The sequence below is a fragment of the Bufo bufo genome, chromosome 6 (assembly GCF_905171765.1).
Source record: "Bufo bufo chromosome 6, aBufBuf1.1, whole genome shotgun sequence".
NCBI lineage: Eukaryota > Metazoa > Chordata > Amphibia > Anura > Bufonidae > Bufo > Bufo bufo.
This window is the reverse complement of record NC_053394.1, coordinates 73,036,158-73,054,669: the sequence shown is the minus strand read 5'-3', so window position 1 is coordinate 73,054,669 and position 18,512 is coordinate 73,036,158. Positions and strand designations below refer to the sequence as shown.

Here is an 18,512-nt window from a genome sequence, read left to right as displayed (position 1 = left end):
GTTCTTTTCTTGTCATTAGAAGAAAAATATGTTACCACACAATCCTACACTAGCCAATCAAAAGATGAAATTGGATTTGAGAAAGGCGTCACCGTGGAGGTCATCCAAAAGAACCTGGAGGGCTGGTGGTACATAAGGTAAGAGAAGTGATAGTGCTATAACATTAAAGAACAATGTCTCCTGCAGGAGTTGCATATACTATGTTGAAACTCAATTTCGGCCATTTATTATTGTCACCTACCGGGGACTAGACCAGCCCACTGCATCACGTGACAAGTGTTGCCCAAGCCCTTCAGGCCGATTCACCTCACGCCCTCATACGCTGTTATGCCCTGCACCAGGCCGTAATTCGAGCATAAATCGCTAACTGAAGCCTGCAAGCACACCCACGCAATAACACAAAACATTTGCAGGGATCTCAAGTCTCCCGGACGTTCAGGGAGTCTCCCGCTATTAGATAGCGGCTCTCTGACACGTGAGATATATCCCGGAAAGGTTCACTGATAGCAGAGCAGAGAGATAAGAGAAGTGACAGGACAGAGTTTAGATTACAGGTTGAATTAACCCTTTAGGGTCAAATTGGCTTCTCAAGGAGATATATATGTTAAAGGCATCCCTTCTTCTGTCTCATTCAGTAGCTATAGAACTATTGAGAGAGATGTATTTTTTTTAAATACATTTACACATTTAACCCTCCATTTTAATTATATTATTTACCCCAGTGTTAAATTCACCCCCCCCCCCCCTGGATGCTTGATTATTTCCTACAGTGGGGTAGATAATTACACACAGGGTTTTAAAGAATAAACTTCCTGAGTCAGCAAGTGACCAAGAGCCGACTCAGCGAGTCAGCAAGTGAATCGAAGCATCCGCGCATGCGCATTGCGCAACCTAAGCTTCGGTTCACTTGCTTCTTGTCAGCTCAGCGAATGAACCGAAGATTCCGGCAACCTGTAGCTGTGTCCCCTTCTCGGCGCGTGCGCACAGTGCAAGAAGAGGCCGATGCCAGCAGTCCGCAACGGCGCATCAGGCTGAGCCTGTGCGCACGCGCGGGATCTCAAAGCGGGAGGAGGGGGAGGGAGAGGCGGCACTGAGGAGTAGAAGGCGGCGCTGGGCACGAACGGCGATGCGTGCGGCCGGGCACCATGCACCCACAGACCTCCTGCTTGGGCACCTTAATTCAATGATTGACAGGTTAGTAAAACGTGTTTTTCCACAGAATAAAGCCACAAATAGCTTTTATAAGGCCACCTTAGAAATCAGAATGCTACCCTGGACAGGAGCATATGTTTAGCTCACAGGGCTTATAGGTGGTGACCGAATCCCATTAATCATATATATAAATATGATAATTTGGGGCAGGGTAATGAGCCCAGTCCTCCACACCATAGAGCAAAGTGTGCAGATACTGCATATGTTTGGAAAATGTAATAAAAAGTTTGTGAAAGAAAAAAAAAAGAAAACCTCCCTGAAATGAGAAGTGCACCTCCCTGAAATTAGTTTTTGAAGGTTGGGATGTCTGCTTTTGCCGCCACCACCTGCCCGTTATAAGGTCGACAGGACACCCCCGAGTGTTCCACTCGCAAGCAGACATACTCACGATAGTAAGCCTCACGGAACAACAACATACAGCCTCAGACTGCACACACACTCTTCATGGAGCTAACAGGTTCTTAAGGTTACAAGACAAACCATCAAACTTTTAGGTTTAATGTATGAAAAATGGACAGCAGTTGGTTACAAAAAATGATTAACCAGAGACATACATAAATGGCAAACAATTGTAAAATGAAAAGGAGAAAACATAGAAAGTTCTGATACTTAGCAGTTGCGTGGTAAAAGTCCTTTCCTCCCAGGAGATTTGGGCAGAGTAATGGTGCACAAACCAATTCGATTGAATCTCCCACTTTGTGACACCCAAATATCCCAGGGATTAAATTTTTCTGTCATTCCTCCAGGGGCAGGCCGGAGGGGGATTCTCCCTCACACCTTTGACTCAGCCCCTCTGGGCTGAGCTTCATTACACATGCAGCTGCTCCCCCCCCCCCCCCGGCCATCTAGGGAACAGGTGTGAACATATCCAAAAGATAGTTTCCCAGTTGCCCTGGTGAAGATACAGGCCCCAGCCCTTCTTCATAATTCATATCTCACCGTTCCGAGTCCTAGCACATCGCCCCCTCTTGAACAAGTTATGAAGGATTACAAATTATTGTTCATTCTCTGGTTAGGAAGCTGCTGACAGACGATGCCAGAGAGTCTGCAGTCCCCTGTCCTGAGATGTTACCAGCAAACGGGCCCATCCTCGTTAGCAGCTCTGTGCTAACTACATCCCGGGGACAATTTGGCTGTTTCCCAGGTCCGAGGCAGACAGCTCGACTCTCTCTTTATGCAGCCTTAAACCAGTTCATAAATGGCTGCTGGCCTTGTAATACAAATACATAAATACACACTGTACATATATGTATATGTATATATATATATATATATAATGTGAATCACACCGGAATATGTTACACTACGACATATAACCATAAAACATATAATATCACAGCAAACATTATAATAACTAGGGATAAGGCGGTCCTTATTCTTGACAATTATCAACTCATACTTACTTTTTAAGAGACTCACGTCTTCTCTATAGGAGGCTTGGATCTATAGTGACAATTACTTAGTGTACAATGTCAAGTTGTGACTGTTGTAAATCTCTGCGTTTTCACAAGAGCAATGGGGGGAGAGGGGTGAATGAAGTTAATGAACCAAACACAACAGGAACAAAAAAAGCCTAAGTATATCAAGAGAGCAAAACATTTATAGAAGGCTGGCACGGACTGTAAAACCTTACTTGGTCAATCCAAGAAGATGTTTGTAACGTTCCTGCCCTGGCTTTGTCCAGCACATTCTGTCTTGCTCTACTCTAAAGGAACAGTAATTGCTAGAGTTGAGCGAACCCGAACTGTAAAGGCAGCTTCAAGAAGTTCCCTGGCATGGCACTTTTTCACACAATGTGCTGACGACAAGACCTGAGTGGTTTGCACGCTGTGCCATCAGAGCCTGAAGCGAGGCATTAACGTTCTGAACCTTAGCACAACCTGCATGACCATCTACATGTGAGACACGGGCTGCAGTGGAGTAAGCACCTTCAAAACCAAGAAAGGGCTCAGGCCCCTCCTGCTCCCTCTTCTGCTGCTGTCTCGGCCTCTTCCTCCGCCTCTGGAGGAACGTTGGCACCTGCCGCCCAGCAAACAGAGGATGTGCCACCAACAACACCACCTCCGTCACCAAGCATCTCCACCATGTCACACGGAAGTGTTCAGCTCTCCATCTCACAAACCTTTGAGAGAAAGCGTAAATTCCCACCTAGCCACCCTCTATCCCTGGCCCTGAATGCCAGCATTTCTAAACTGCTGGCCTTTGAAATGCTGTCATTCAGGCTGGTGGAGACGGACAGCTTCAAACAGCTCATGTCGCTTGCTGTCCCACAGTACGTCGTTCCCAGCCGCCACTACTTCTCCAAGAGAGCCGTGCCCGCCCTGCACAACCAAGTATCGGATAAAATCAAGTGTGCACTGCGCAACGCCATCTGTGGCAAGGTCCACCTAACCACAGATACGTGGACCAGTAAGCACGCCAGGGACGCTATATCTCCCTAACTGCACACTGGGTAAATGTAGTGGCCTACTCGGCTTCCTCCTCCTCTTCTACCACCTCCTCATCCGGTCAGCGACAGACCTTCACCACCAACTTCAGCACAGCCAGGGGTAAACGTCAGCAGGCCGTTCTGAAACTGATGTGTTTGGGGGACAGGCCCCACACTGCGCAGGAGTTGTGGCGGGGTATAGAACAACAGACCGGCGAGTGGTTGCTGCCAGTGGGCCTCAAGCCCGGCCTGGTGGTGTGCGATAATGGGCGAAATCTTGTTGCAGCTCTGGGACTAGCCGGTTTGACGCACATCCCTTGCCTGGCGCATGTGCTGAATTTGGTGGTGCAGAAATTCATTCACAACTACCCCGACATGTCTGAGCTGCTGCAAAAAGTGCGGGCCGTCTGTGCGCACTTTCGGCATTCTCACCCTGCTGCTGCTCGCCTGTCAGCGCTGCAGCGTAACTTCGGCCTTCCCGCCCACCGCCTCATATGCGACGTGCCCACCAGGTGGAACTCCACCTTGCACATGCTGGAGAGACTGTGCGAGCAGCAGCAGGCCATAGTGGAGTTTCAGCTGCAGCACGCACGGGTGAGTCGCACTGCGGAACAGCACCACTTCACCACCAATGACTGGGCCTCCATGCGAGACCTGTGTGCCCTGTTGCGCTGTTTCGAGTACTCCACCAACATGGCTAGTGGCGATGACGCCGTTATCAGCGTTACTATCTCACTTCTATGCCTCCTTGAAAAAACACTTAGGGCGATGATGGAAGAGGATGTGGCCCAGGACGAGGAGGAGGAAGAGGGGTCATCTCTAACACTTTCAGGCCAGTCTTTTAGAAGTGGCTCAGAAAGAGGATTTTTGCAACAGCAGAGGCCAGGTACAAATTTGTCCAGGCAGGGCCCACTACTGGAGGACGAGGAGGATGAGGAGGAGGATGGGGATGAAGCATGTTCACAGCGGGGTGGCATCCAACGCAGCTCGGGCCCATCACTGGTGCGTGGCTGGGGGGATATGGAGGACGCAGACGATACGCCTCCCACAGAGGACGGCTTGTCCTTACCTCTGGGAAGCCTGGCACACATGAGCGACTACATGCTGCAGTGCCTGTGCAACGACTGCAGAGTTGCCCACATTTTAACGTGTGCGGACTACTGGGTGGCCACCCTGCTGGATCCCCGTTACAAAGACAATGTGCCGTCCTTAATTCCCTCACTGGAGCGTGATCGAAAGATGCGGGACTACAGGCGCACGCTGGTAGACGCGCTTCTGAGAGCATTCCCGACTGATGCCGGGGGACAAGTGGAAGCACAAGGCGAAGGCAGGGGAGGAGGAAGAGGTCGCCAACGCAGCTGTGTCAGCTCCAGCACCTCAGAAGGCAGGGTTAGCATGGCAGAGATGTGGAAAAGCTTTGTCGTCACCTCGCCGCAACAACCGGTTCCAACTGCTGATATGGAGCGTGTTAGCAGGAGGCACACGACTACACGTACTGACTGATGGTTCTGCCCCATTCAACTTCTGGGTCTCCAAATTGTCCACATGGCCAGAGCTTGCCCTGTATGCCTTGGAGGTGCTGGCCTGCCCTGCCGCCAGTGTACTCTCTGAACGTGTATTTAGCACGGCAGGAGGCGTCATTACAGACAGACGCAGCCGCCTGTCCACAGCCAACGTGGACAAGCTCACGTTCATTAAAATGAACCAGGCTTGGATCCCTCAGGACTTGTCTGTACCTTGTGCAGAATAGACATTTATATCACCATCAAACATACATTCTTGTACTCAAGTCAAGTGCAATGATTCTTTGTTTTCTTTTTTTTTTTTATTTGTCCCAATATTTTGGGGGTTACCTACCCCAATTTTTTTTTTAAAAAAAACATTGTTGGCTACCTGTTCCTCCTCCATTGCTGCCTCCACCTACAACACCACATTCACCGCCTCCTCAACCTCCAACTCCATATCCACCTCCTTCTCTGAGTTGCAGGTTAATCATTTGTAATTTTTAGTTATTTTATTTCATTTTAAGTTATTTCCCTATCCACATTTGTTTGCAGAGCAGTTGCCATGCTCTTAAGCACATTTTACTGCCTTTTACATCCCTCTAGCCTTTTCAAGGACTATTTTAGAGCCATTTTAATTTAAAAAAGTGGCAATTTTAGTGCCCTAAATTGAAAAAATTCTTATTTTCAATTGTCGGGTGACATTTTACCATTTTTGGCGTATACAAACCCCTGCTGTGCCTGGGTGACAGGGGCCTAAATCTCAAAATCCTCTGTTGTATTGCTGGGTGACATGAACCCCCTTTTGCCGTGAATGAACCCCTGCTGTGCCTGGGTGACAGGGGCCTAAATCTCTCAAAATCCTCTGTTCTATTGCTGGGTGACATGTACCCCCTTTTGCCGTGAATGAACCCCTGCTCTGCATTGCTGACAGTGGCCTAAATCTCTCAAAATCCTCTGTTCTATTGCTGGGTGACATGAACCCCCTTTTGCCGTGAATGAACCCCTGCTCTGCATTGCTGACAGGGAACTAAATTTAGTGAAAACATCTGTTACTGATCGGAAGATGCGCGACTACAAGCGCACGCTGATGATAGCATTCCCACCTGACAGCGGGGGCACGGTGGAAGCACAAGGCGAAAGCAGAGGAGGAGGAAGAGGTCGCCAACGCAGCTGGGGCACCGCCAGCACCTGAGAAGGCAGGGTTAGCATGGCCCAAATGTGGAAAAGCTTTGTCAGCCTTGGAGGTGCTGACCTGCCCTGCAGCCAGTGTATAGTGTGAACGTGTGTTTAGCACAGCAGGGAGCATTATCACAGGCCGCAGCCAATGTGGACAAGCTTACATTTATTAAAATGAACCAGGCATGGATCCCACAGAACTTGTCCGTACCTTGTGCAGAATAGACATTTATACCAGCCTCAACCATCCATTCTTGTACTCAAGTGCACTTATTCTTAGTTTTATTTTGTTATATGTCCCAATATTTTGGGGGATACCCCAATTTAAAAATAAAAAATAACACAAATCAGTGTTGGCTACCTATTCCTCCTTCACCGCCGCTTCCACCTACACCGCCACGTCAACCTACACCGCCACATCCACCCATCCACCGCCTCCTCAACCTCCTACTCCTAGATCCAGATTGTTATTTTAAATTTTTCTGTATTTTATGTTATTTTAAGTAATTTCCCTATCCACATTTGTTTGCAGAACAGTTGCCATGCTCTTAAGCACATTTTGATGCCTTTTGCAGCCCTCTAGCCCTTTCCAGGACTATTTTAGAGCCATTTTAGTGCCCAAAAGTTCGGGTCTCCATTGACTTCAATGGGGTTCGGGTTCGGGGTCAAGTTCGGGTCCCGAACCCGAACTTTTTTTTCAAGTTCGGCCGAAGCTGCCGAACCCGAACATCCAGGTGTCCGCTCAACTCTAGTAATTGCCTTTATGTTATAAATACATATATCCCCTGGTACAGAGGTATTTTAGGAGATTTTCCGGTTTTCTTACATCAGTTTGCAGATTTCCTATAAGATGTAGTATAAAAAAAAGCTTTGGAAAGCAAGCTTTTGGTTATTAAGTGCAATTCAGTGAGTTGAGCATCCAGTGATCCAACAATTCTTTTGGTTTGACATATTCCCAGAATGATTCCAAACCTAATTGTAACCTATAATCACTGAATGTAATTCGAAAGCTACAAATGTAATGGTATCTTCAGCAACTGTGCAACACTGTTGAAAGCACTGGCGTCTACCGGGAAAGAACGACAGGGGGTGTGGATCTGAAAGTCACATTATTATGTACTTGGATTACATTGTACAGCTGTAAGCTAAGGTGGATCTGGTATAATTCTTGGAGTACTGTTGTAGTTTTCATTACAGTTTTCTAAGCTGATTGGCATCTTCCTTACATGTGTTAAAGGGGTTACAGAAGATTAGAAAAACATGGCTACTTTCCATTAGAAACAGTGCCGCAACTACCCACGGGCGGTGTGTTGTATTGCAGCTCCACCCCATTCACTTCAGTGGAGCTGAATTGCACTGGTTCTCGAAAGGTCCTTTTACATGGACTGATCATTGGGTCAATTATGGAGGATGAACATTTGTAGAAACTTGTGTTCCTGATAATTGTCCAATGTAAAGGTGCTGGTGATCACAGGATGCATGAGCAAAGATCCTTTATCGGGTGATCGGATATTTCATTCAGAATATTTAAGTGCTGTGTAAACGGGGATCTGCTGTCCAGCAATAACGAACCTGTATGGGGATGAGTGATTGCAGTAACGATTGCTCGTCCTCATACAGAAGGAGTGATTGCTGCAAGTAAATGCGGCTATCACCTCCACTCACAATCGGGCAATTGTTGGGAACATTTGGTTTGTTTCCTGGTCATGCTGTGTAAAGGTGCTTTTTGCATGTACTATGTTATTAGTGTTTAGGCTTCCTATACAGCTTTTATGCAGGGTGACATGGTATTCCATGGTATTAGGGTAATATTCCCTATTTAGCCAAGGAATTCAGTCCTTATCCTCTAAGAATGTAAGGCTCTTGTTGAGCCTTTCATAGATTTGAATAAAAAAATTAAATAAAAAAACTTCCGGCTGTTACAGAAGATGATGTAGGGGTCCGGGCAGCTGGTCACATGACATAGCAACAGCCAGGAACGGGCTTTTTTTTATCCACCCACCGTAGAGAGGAGGAGAAGAGAGAGATAGAAAGGAGAAAAAAAGAGATTATTAAAATAACTAATCCACAACTGATCATCAGTAGAGCAGAGACTATTAGAATTAGACTTGGCCTCAAATTTTAATTTTATTTTTTTACCAATTGAATTATTCTAGAATTGTCATTTTACCACAAAAAAAAATCTATGTTTAATTTAAAACATTTTTAAGAAATTTAAAGTACATTGTAGGGATGGGGATGTTGGGTTATAGATGTTGATGACCTAACCTTCAGAAAGGTCATCAATATCAGATTGGTTGAAGTCTGATACCCGGACTCTCTCCAATTAGCTGTTTTGGGTTGCTGCTACATTGGGGCTATACTATGTATGGAGATGGAGGCAGATGGCTCCATATGCTGTGTAGTGGTCATGTCTCAGTAATCTAGCTCAGCTCCCATCTAAAGCGGTTGTCCCATGAAAAATATTTTTAAACCAGCACCTGGATCTGAATACTTTTCTAATTGCATATAATTAAAAATTTAGCATAGCCACTGAGTTATTCATTCAATAAAATCTATCTGTATAGCACCACCTGCTGTTTGTTTTTTATTTCTTTGTCCTGCTCACTGAGATGGCCGCACATGCTCAGTTTCATCCTTCAACTGCCTCCTGAGCTGTGATAGGGAGAGCATGGACACGCCCCCTGAGCTGTGATAGGGAGAGCATGGACACGCCCCCTGAGCTGCAGCAGAAAAGACACTCCCCTGAGCTGTCAGCTTGATATAAATCTAGCAGAGCAATGAATGGAGAGATCTCTGGATCCATGTGAGGTACAGGGCTGGTCCTAGCTTTGTTAGAAAGAGATTTTTCATGGCTATAGGATGTCTGATTAAAATTTTTGACATTCGTCATGGGATAACCCCTTTAATTAAAGCCGGCGCCAGAAACTACACAATGGATGGAGCCTTCTGCACCGTACACTGTTAGCTTCCAGCATTGCGGCAGCCGAAAACAGCTGATTGGTGGGGTTGACCTATTGATGACCTATCCAGAGGACAGATTGTGAATATCTGTAGTCCAGATGATCCCTTTAATACATCTATCCATTAACCTCTCATGGACAAGACCATGTCACATGCAGAAAGTCCGTCTCACTCGGTTCTTTTTTTGTGCATGAATAGATGACACACACCCCAATAAAATTGATTTAAATTTACATTGTATTGTTTTGTACCCTAAAGACACCATGAAGCAATATTGTATTATCCATTTCTCTCATTGAGCTACTGTATACAGTAATTGTTACAGTAGTCATTGGGCAAACTTATTTTTTAATTATTTTATTTGTTAAGGACCAAGGTTCTAGCGATCTAGTTACAGCATAATGTCTATCTACAGCTATTTCTGCCCAGTTCTAATAACCTGTATAATGTGTTAATCCACCTAAAGTATTATAACAAAATCCTCCTTAAATATGTATCTTTCCTAGCATTCCTGCGCATGTGTTGATCCTCATTTCCTGCCTCTTGCGCCTTGTATCCCCCTGGAGTTATTTCCAAGCTGGAGAGCAGATGTTGGAAGCTGGTCTTCCCAGACACACTTACACTCTGTATTTTTGGACATTCTTTTGATTCTTGTTACTCGGAATAATATTGCAATTAGCAAATTACACACACATGTCAGTTTACAACTTAATTATTATTTCCGCTCCAAAAAAACACATGCGACAAATAGTTCATTCTGTTTTTAATTAAAAATGTATTTAATGTATTCTAGGTACCAAGGTATAGAAGGCTGGGCTCCTGCATCATACTTAAAGAAGGCTAAAGATGACCTACCATGTCGAAAGAAAAATATTGCCGGGCCTGTGGAGATTATAGGGAATATCATGGAAATTAGTAATCTCCTCAATAAGAAATCCAACGAAAAGGAGGCTCAGGCAGGGAATGAAGCTGAAGAGCCTCATATCAGCAAGAAAGAGATTAGTCTGCCAATCCTCTGCAATGACTCTAACGGCAACTCAATGGTGACATCTGAGAAACCAACACCCAGAGCCACCCCGGGGTCTCCGGCAGTAGCAAGAATAGCTCCCCAGAGATCTGAAATAAGTACGTATAAAAATGTCATCTATTTATGTCATAACACTCTTGACACTGAAACTTGGTCCTCACTGACAAAATTGTGTAAGTGGACAGGTCACTGCCTCCAACAAGTCCCACACTCAGATTACAGTTGGCACATTCTTAAAGGGATATTCCATTTTATTTTTATTTTTTATAAATTTCCAACCCACCCAGCAGTACCTGTGGAAAAATCCATACTCCCCTGTTCCCCACCACTTCTATTCAGTGGCTGTCTTCTGGCCCCCATCTGATCCACAGAAAGAAGTTCAGAGAACGAAAGACACTCTGGCCGTTCTACCGATAACGCCATAGGAAGTTCCATACATAATCACTGCACCCAGCTCCTCCGCTTCTGCTGTCACTTCCAATCTCACCCTAGATACCTCTCAGGAACACAGATGGGGAGTTCCAATAGTGAAATATTGCAACCAAGGGGAAAGACTTTTAAAGTGCTCTATTATACTCGCAAACGTTAGTTTAAAATGTGCACATCATTAAAAGGCCTGCTGTATAGGCATGCCTGACCCAAGTTTCGCACTTGCTTCCTCATGGGCATTAACTATTTCAACATCGCTCAGTCCTTTAAATACCTCCCTTTCCATGTATCCAGCAAATCAAAAACTGCCGTTTACATATCAAAGTATAACTTTGTGAGCAATGACAAAAAAAAACACCCTGGCACTGGTCAAAAATGTGCATATCAAAGTACAGTGCTGAAAACCACTTCAGGGCCATTTAACAAGTCACATAAACACTCCCAGTCCAATCGCTGACGGGATTCCCATTCTCAAACACTCCCTCAGTTAACATAAAGGCAATCTGGAGCCTGCCCCCTCAGTACAGTTATAGACAGAAAAAGAACATTTGCAGAAATTTTGCAAGGAAGTAGAAGACCAAAAATGTGCAGGTTTTATCATGCACATATGGGTCATAGTTCTCATTTTGTTCTACTTTTATTGATTTACATTTGTAATTTTTTGTATTCTGTGTTGTTTTTTTTTACTGTTTTTCTGTGTCTAAGTGACTGTAGTTTACTTTTCTTTGGGCAAAGTATAACAGTGTGTATTTTATAAGATTTTGTACATTCTTTCAATTTATAACTTTCTCTTGTACTTGGCAGGCTCTCCAAACCTTAGAATGAAGCCACCACCCCGGAGAGAATCTAGCCTGGTTTGTTGCCCTTTATTTTATTTTCCTTTCTTGGGAATATGATCATTTTCTTTTTTGGGTTTAATTGAATTAATATCAGTAATGTCATTTAAATAATGCAAAGACTCATTATAGGACGTATAGTCAGTGATATGCCTGTAAGCACTGCTAGTTGTGGAAAAAAAAACTGATGAAACACAATAGGCCATTCTTGGCTGGAAGTCTGAAAGTAATTTATTGAAATTAAGATGTGGTGTGAGAATCCTACTGAGCAGTACAATGAAATGTCCAGCATTTCCATACAAACTATACATCTAGTTTGTATCTAACAACTAACATATTGAAACATAGGTCCTTGTTAGGAATTGCCATTGGCCTAAGTGACGTACAGATGTGACGGGACCAATAGAGATTGTAATTTGCAGGTTAACAAATGGGAACATAAGACATTGAATGGTAGATGTTGCTTATAAAGTGATGGCATTACTTTGTGATCAATGAGGGTCAAACTTGTAGGATCCCCACAAGGCCTGAGAATGAAAAGACCATGGCACTGGTTTTCTCAGCAAATTTAGCTTCCAACGTCCACCCAGCTGTGCAGGGAACTGCGTCATGGTCCTAGTTCTCTTGAGTGAAGAGGACACTGTGCTACGTCACCACTATATGGCCTCTTTATTCCCAGGATCCGCATGTGTCCGGGTGGACCCCCACAATTATAAAGTGATGGTGTATCCTAGAGATATGCTATCACATTTAGAAATGAGAATAACCCTGTAAAAGGATATACCCATCTTAGGCGTTTATAGCATAAGAACACTGACAGCGATATCTACAGACCTCCAATAGGCGACGGTTCCACAATTAGCATCTCTACATTTAACACAAACAGTTGGGCTACCTAGATTCTCACAAAAGGTCAAGACTAGGAAGACACTAAGGGTACTTTCACACTAGCGTTATTCTTTTCCAGCACTGAGTTCCGTCCTAGGGGCTCAATACCGGAAAATAACTAATCAGTTTTATCCTAATGCATTCTGAATGGAGAGCATCCCGTTCAGGATGCATCCGTTCAGTCCCTCTTACGTTTTTTGGACGGAGAAAATACCGCAGCATGCTGCAGTTTTCTCTCCGGCCAAAAATACTGATCACTTGCCGGCATTAATTTACATTGAAGTGTATTAGTGCTGGATCCGGCATTAAGTGTTCCGGCAAAACGAATCTGGCTTTCCGGTCTGCGCATGCGCAGACCTTCAAAAATGCGCAAAAAAATTAATGCTGGATCCGTTTTTCCGGATGACACCGGAGAGACGGATCCGTTATTTCAATGCATTTGTCAGATGGATCCGAATCCGTCTGACAAATGCCATCAGTTTGCGTCCGGATTGCTGGAACTGCCTGCCGGAATCCTCTGCCACAAGTGTGAAAGTACCCTTAGAGAATGTACATTCCTAAGATATGTTTAAGACCAGCAGATCTATTGAATATTTATATGTCATATATATATGATAAATTTAAATTCAACCAATATTTGGTGTGACCACAATTTGCCTTCAAAACGGCATCAATTCTTCTTGGTACACTTGCACACAGTTTTTGAAAGAACCCAGCAAGGAGGTTGTTCCAAACATCTTGGAGAACTGACCACAGATCATCTGTGGATATAGGCTTGTTCAAATCCTTCTGTCTCTTTATGTAATCTCAGACAGGTTCCATGATATTGAGATCACGACTCTGTGGAGGCCATATCATCACTTCCTTGGCTCCTTGTTCTTATTGATGCTGAAGATAGTTTTTAATGACATTAGCTTTATGTTTGAGGTGCAGAATAGAGCCAGCCAGACGCTTCCTGACGGTATTGCATGATGTATCTACCTGTATTTCTCAGTATTGAGGACACCATTAATCCTGACCAAGTCCTCATCTCCATTTGCTGAAAAGACACATTTTCCTTGCAAATTTGGGTAAATGGAGTTGGAGATTTGGTCAGGATTAATGGTGTGCTCAATGCTAAGAAATCCAGGCAGATACTTATCCTTCATGCAATACCATGAGAGAACCGTCTGATTGGCTCCAAATGTATTCTGCAAACATACAGTCAATGTCATTAAGAATTATCTTCATTGTAAAGAAGAACAAGGAGTCCTGGAAGTGATTACCCCCACAGAGCCCTGATCTCAACATCATAGAGTCCGTCTGGGATTACATGAAGAGAAATAATTATTTGAGCAAGCCTACAAATACAGAAGATCTATGGTTATTCTCCAATATGTTTAGAACTACCTCCCTCCTGAGTTTCTTCAAAAACTCTGTACAAGTGTACCTAGAAGAACTGATGCTGTTTTTCAAGGCTGGTCATACGAAGTATTGATTAGATTTAGATTTTTCTTTTATTCACTCACTTTGCATTTTGTGAATTGATCAAAATAAACTATGAACACTATTTTTGAAATAATTTTTACTTTGAAGCATTTTTTCACACCCGGCTAACACTTTTGCACAGCACTGTATATATAATACGCATGTAGTAGAGTTAGGCTACTTTCACACTCGCGTTTGGTGCGGATCCGTCATGGATCTGCACAAACGCATCCGTTCAGATAATACAACCGTCTGCATCCGTTCTGATAATACAACCATCTGCATCCGTTCAGAACGGATCGGTTTGTATTATCTTTAACATAGTCAAAACAGATCCGTCTTGAACACCATTGAAAGTCAATGGGGGACGGATCCGTTTTCTATTGTGCTATATTGTGTCAGTGAAAACGGATCCGTCCCCATTGACTTACATTGTGTGTCAGGACGGATCCGTTTGGCTCAGTTTCGTCAGACGGACACCAAAACGCCGCAGGCAGCGTTTTGGTGTCTGCCTCCAAAGCGGAATGGAGGCGGAACGGATCCAAACCGAGCCAAATTGATGCATTTTGAGCGAATCCTTATCCATTCAGAATGCATTAAGGGCAATACTGATCCGTTTTGGACCGCTTGTGAGATCCCTGAACGGATCTCACAAACGGAAACCAAAACTCCAGTGTGAAAGTAGCCTAACACACATGCTTTATGAGACGTGTTCTCTAAACTAAATGCGCTAAGCAAACACCTTCAATGGCTTTTGTTTCAAGATAACACCATGAGTTAAGAAATTTGAGTAAACAGTTTGTGTGTTAACCCTTCTACATCTGTAAATATATAATGTCATGTCCAGTTTAACGCTTCATTGTTTTACATTTTTCTGCGTGTGAATACTTATAGTTGTGTCATTACTCATTATGTTTACAAGACCAGGTACTCACTTTCTAAAATGGAACCTAAAAACAAACCATTTGAAACCATATCCTTGTTGATTTATGTTCTCTAGGGATTTCAGTTGCCAAAACCTCCGGAGCCTCCATCAGTTGAAGTGGAGTATTACACAATTGCAGAGTTCCAGTCTTGCATATCTGACGGGATAAGTTTTCGAGGAGGTCAAAAGGCTGATGTAAGCAAAGATTTCTGTTCTTTGAAGCCTAGGATGTAATGAGTAACTCCATCTATTGAGAGGGCATGACCTCAAATATGTCTACAAACCATAGGTTGACATTTTTCAGGCCTGTGGTCATGCAGAATTGACATAGAAAAGAATAAATTAGCATACAGTCTATTATATATCTAATCAACTGATAACAGCCCCGTATAATTAGTGAAAATAATAAAAAAAATGCATAAGCATTATATTTAAAAAAATATATAATTAATCTATATAAATACGTTATTTTGGATATTTTTTTTAATAAACCATCTGTTTTAACGTGCTACAAAGATCATATGATCACTACATGGCAGCAACTTACAGTATCTTACTCATGTCTGTGAAGTGAAATATGAATGTCAAAGCCTTATTTCAGAAGATTAGTTTTTCAAGAACCAGGGCAATATTATGTGTAGAAATCAGGAAGCTGCCAAAGAATTATTAAATCTTAAAATTGGTTATTTTGATGTTTTTACAGGTCATTGAAAAGAATTCTGGTGGATGGTGGTATGTCCAGATTGGAGAAAAGGAAGGATGGGCCCCATGTTCATATATTGATAAAAGAAAGAAACCAAACCTAAACCGTAGGACAAGCACATTAACAAGACCAAAGGTCCCCCCACCTGCACCACCTACAAAACCTAAAGATGCAGAAGAAGTGTCAGCCACTCGTCATAGCTGCACTATGGACTCCAAAGATTCACCAGTAAATCAAATATATGAGGAGCCAGAATATGATGTCCCAGCTTTTGGCTGTGATCCAGAATCTGATGCAAATGACTCCTTTTCTCAGAGCAATTTTGCTGATGAAATTGTAGAAAGTATGTTCCAGCCTTCCAAACCTTCTCCTGTTTCTACTCTCCAAAGAGCAAAATTTCAAGTTGGAGAATCCTGTGAAAATGTCAGCAATGAAGAAGAGACTATCTATGAAAATGATGGTTTCAGACCATATGTGGATGACACAGCATCAAACAAAGAGTCAAGCGGAGATTCTGATTCTCTGAAGAGTTCATCATTGGTGCCAAGAAACTCTCCATCTGGAACCCTTTCTAAACCACCACTTTTAAAAAATAAATCAGAAAGAAATGTCCAGCAGGAAACCACTAAAAATGTTTCCTTCTCAACGAATGAACAGAAAAAACCCAGGTCTGTATCTGATGTTGGTTTGCGATCCGTGCCAAAGGTTGGAGCAAAGAAGGATTCTGAGCAAAAACCTGGAGTCATTCCTTCAACCAAAGCAAAGCCATCAGTTAGACCAAAACCCTTCATAAGTAAAACTGATGGTCAAAGCCAGGAAAAAATGGACATTAGCACTTTGCGAAGACAACTAAGGCCAACGGGACAGCTTCGAAGTGGACTTAAAGGTTCTAAAAGTGAAGAATCAGAAAATATTCCGAAGAGTGCATCAGAGGATATTGAAAGTCCACCAAGAAGAAGCTCCGTGGATAATCCTTCAAGTTCTTCACAATCATTTATATGTCCAAGTGATAAAGACAAATCTGAGGATAGTAATGAGAAAATATTTTGTACTGCCACAAGCACCTATCAAAAAGTTCTGGATACGGAAATTAGCTTTCCAGCAGGAGCAAAAGTAGAAGTCGTGGAGAAACTCGAAAGTGGTTGGTGGTATATAAGATACAAAGATTCAGAAGGTTGGGCACCATCACATTACTTAGACCAAGTAGATAATAAGCAATGGGAAACCTCAGCACCTGAGCCTGAATCTATGAAATGTAAAAAGAGTGAAAATAAATCAAACAGCCTGGAAAAGATAGAAAAAAGAGTGCAAGCATTAAATACTATTAACCAAAGCAAAAGAACAACACCTCCAGTTCCCTCAAGGCCGCCTGTAGGATTCTTGAAACCTACAGGGCAAAGTAGTAACGTTGTAAAGTTAAGAAATGGAATAAAACAAATTGCGGTAAGACCCCAGTCTGTATTCGTTTCCCCACCACCCAAGGAAAACAACATTGCTTGTCATCTGCGTAGAAATGAATCGCTGTCTGCTACAGATAATATGAGGTCTGTTCGAAGAAATTCTTCCTTTAACACTGTCCGCTCTCAGGTAAATGAGTCAAAATTCAAACCTACTGATAAAACAGAAGCGGATACAACTCAGATGGAAACATCTTTAAGATCTCCTCAAAGAAATGGGATCCCAGTGTCTACTGTTCGACCAAAACCCATTGAGAAGTCCCAGTTTATCCACAACAACCTTAAAGATATATACGTCTCTATTGCGGACTATGACGGAGATGATGAAACTGTTGGATTTCAAGAAGGGGTTTCTATGGAAGTGTTGGAGAAAAACCCTAATGGCTGGTGGTATTGCCATATTCTTGATAGCGCGAAACCATTTAAAGGATGGGTGCCTTCAAATTATTTAGAGAAAAAGAACTGAGATAAAAATATGACATAGACACCCTTGAGATATTTTCTTAATTTAAAGATTAGACTGAGCGTCCCTCTACTTGGAAAGCCAGCAATATGATCCTCCAAGTGGGGGGGACGCAATCTTCCTGTTTCTATAAAACAGGTATTAAAGAAGAAATTTTCCCTGTGAAAAAAATGTTTGGAAATAACACAGGGCATTATATTATGATCAAACAGTTAAAAATGAAAACCACATTTGTGTGCCTTCACTTCATTATCTGGAACACGAGAAATGTCCCCAAAAATCCAGGGAACTCCTATTGGCACGATCTGCAGAATGCTATGTCTGGGCTGCTTTTCCCTGAGGTCTTGTCTGTTTGCCAACAAGAATAGACACTTATTTTGTGTCTGAAAAAAAATGTGTAACTCAAACAAGGAATGCTAGACGTTGTAATTAATCGTTTCTATCTGGTTTTTGACTTTATATCCCATGTTCTAATTTGTGTCCAATTTTGCCTTTTGCATGTTTATCTGTGAATGTTCAAATTCGTAAAATTGTGTAGAAAACCGAACCCTAGTTTTTTTTTTTTTACTTTCTATTCATTGACTATTTATATAGCCGTTAGATTTTCTCCTCTTAAGTTTCAATACATTCAGTGAAATGGAATAGTATTTGGTGTGCAAGATTCACAGTGAATGCTTTATATGGACCCAAGTACGCAATCCACAAAAGCAAAAATAATCGGCAAGGTTAAAAGGGTCCTATACCTAGTTAACTGCACTGAGTGTTGTATCTACAACCTTGTGGGTGAGATGTATGTGAACACCCATAGCCGTAGTTAATGAGACCAGCACTCCAATGCCAATTTTAATACAATGTATATTATTTAAAGGGATTGTTCTAAAAAAATAAAAACAGCACCACATCTGCCCATCCGCTATATCTGGTACTGCAACTTATCCTTATTGAAGTGAGTGGGACTGTACTGCAATACCACATACAACCCAAGGACAGATGTGGCGTTGTTTCTGGGGGGGGGGGGGGGGAACGGATCTT

General features: G+C 42.9%; 1 protein-coding gene across 1 annotated transcript in view; it reads left to right on the top strand.

Moving 5' to 3' along the window:
* The window catches only part of SH3PXD2A (SH3 and PX domains 2A), a 354,245-nt gene extending 336,016 nt beyond the window's left edge, over window positions 1-18,229 (top strand). Inside the window, exons 10-14 of the mRNA XM_040438015.1 lie at window positions 20-137; window positions 10,079-10,410; window positions 11,546-11,595; window positions 14,933-15,052; window positions 15,561-18,229. Coding sequence (XP_040293949.1) covers window positions 20-137; window positions 10,079-10,410; window positions 11,546-11,595; window positions 14,933-15,052; window positions 15,561-17,483 — 2,543 coding nt within the window. The 3' untranslated portion in view covers window positions 17,484-18,229. The remainder of the gene's footprint in view (window positions 1-19; window positions 138-10,078; window positions 10,411-11,545; window positions 11,596-14,932; window positions 15,053-15,560) is intronic.
* The last annotated feature ends 283 nt before the right edge of the window (window positions 18,230-18,512 follow it).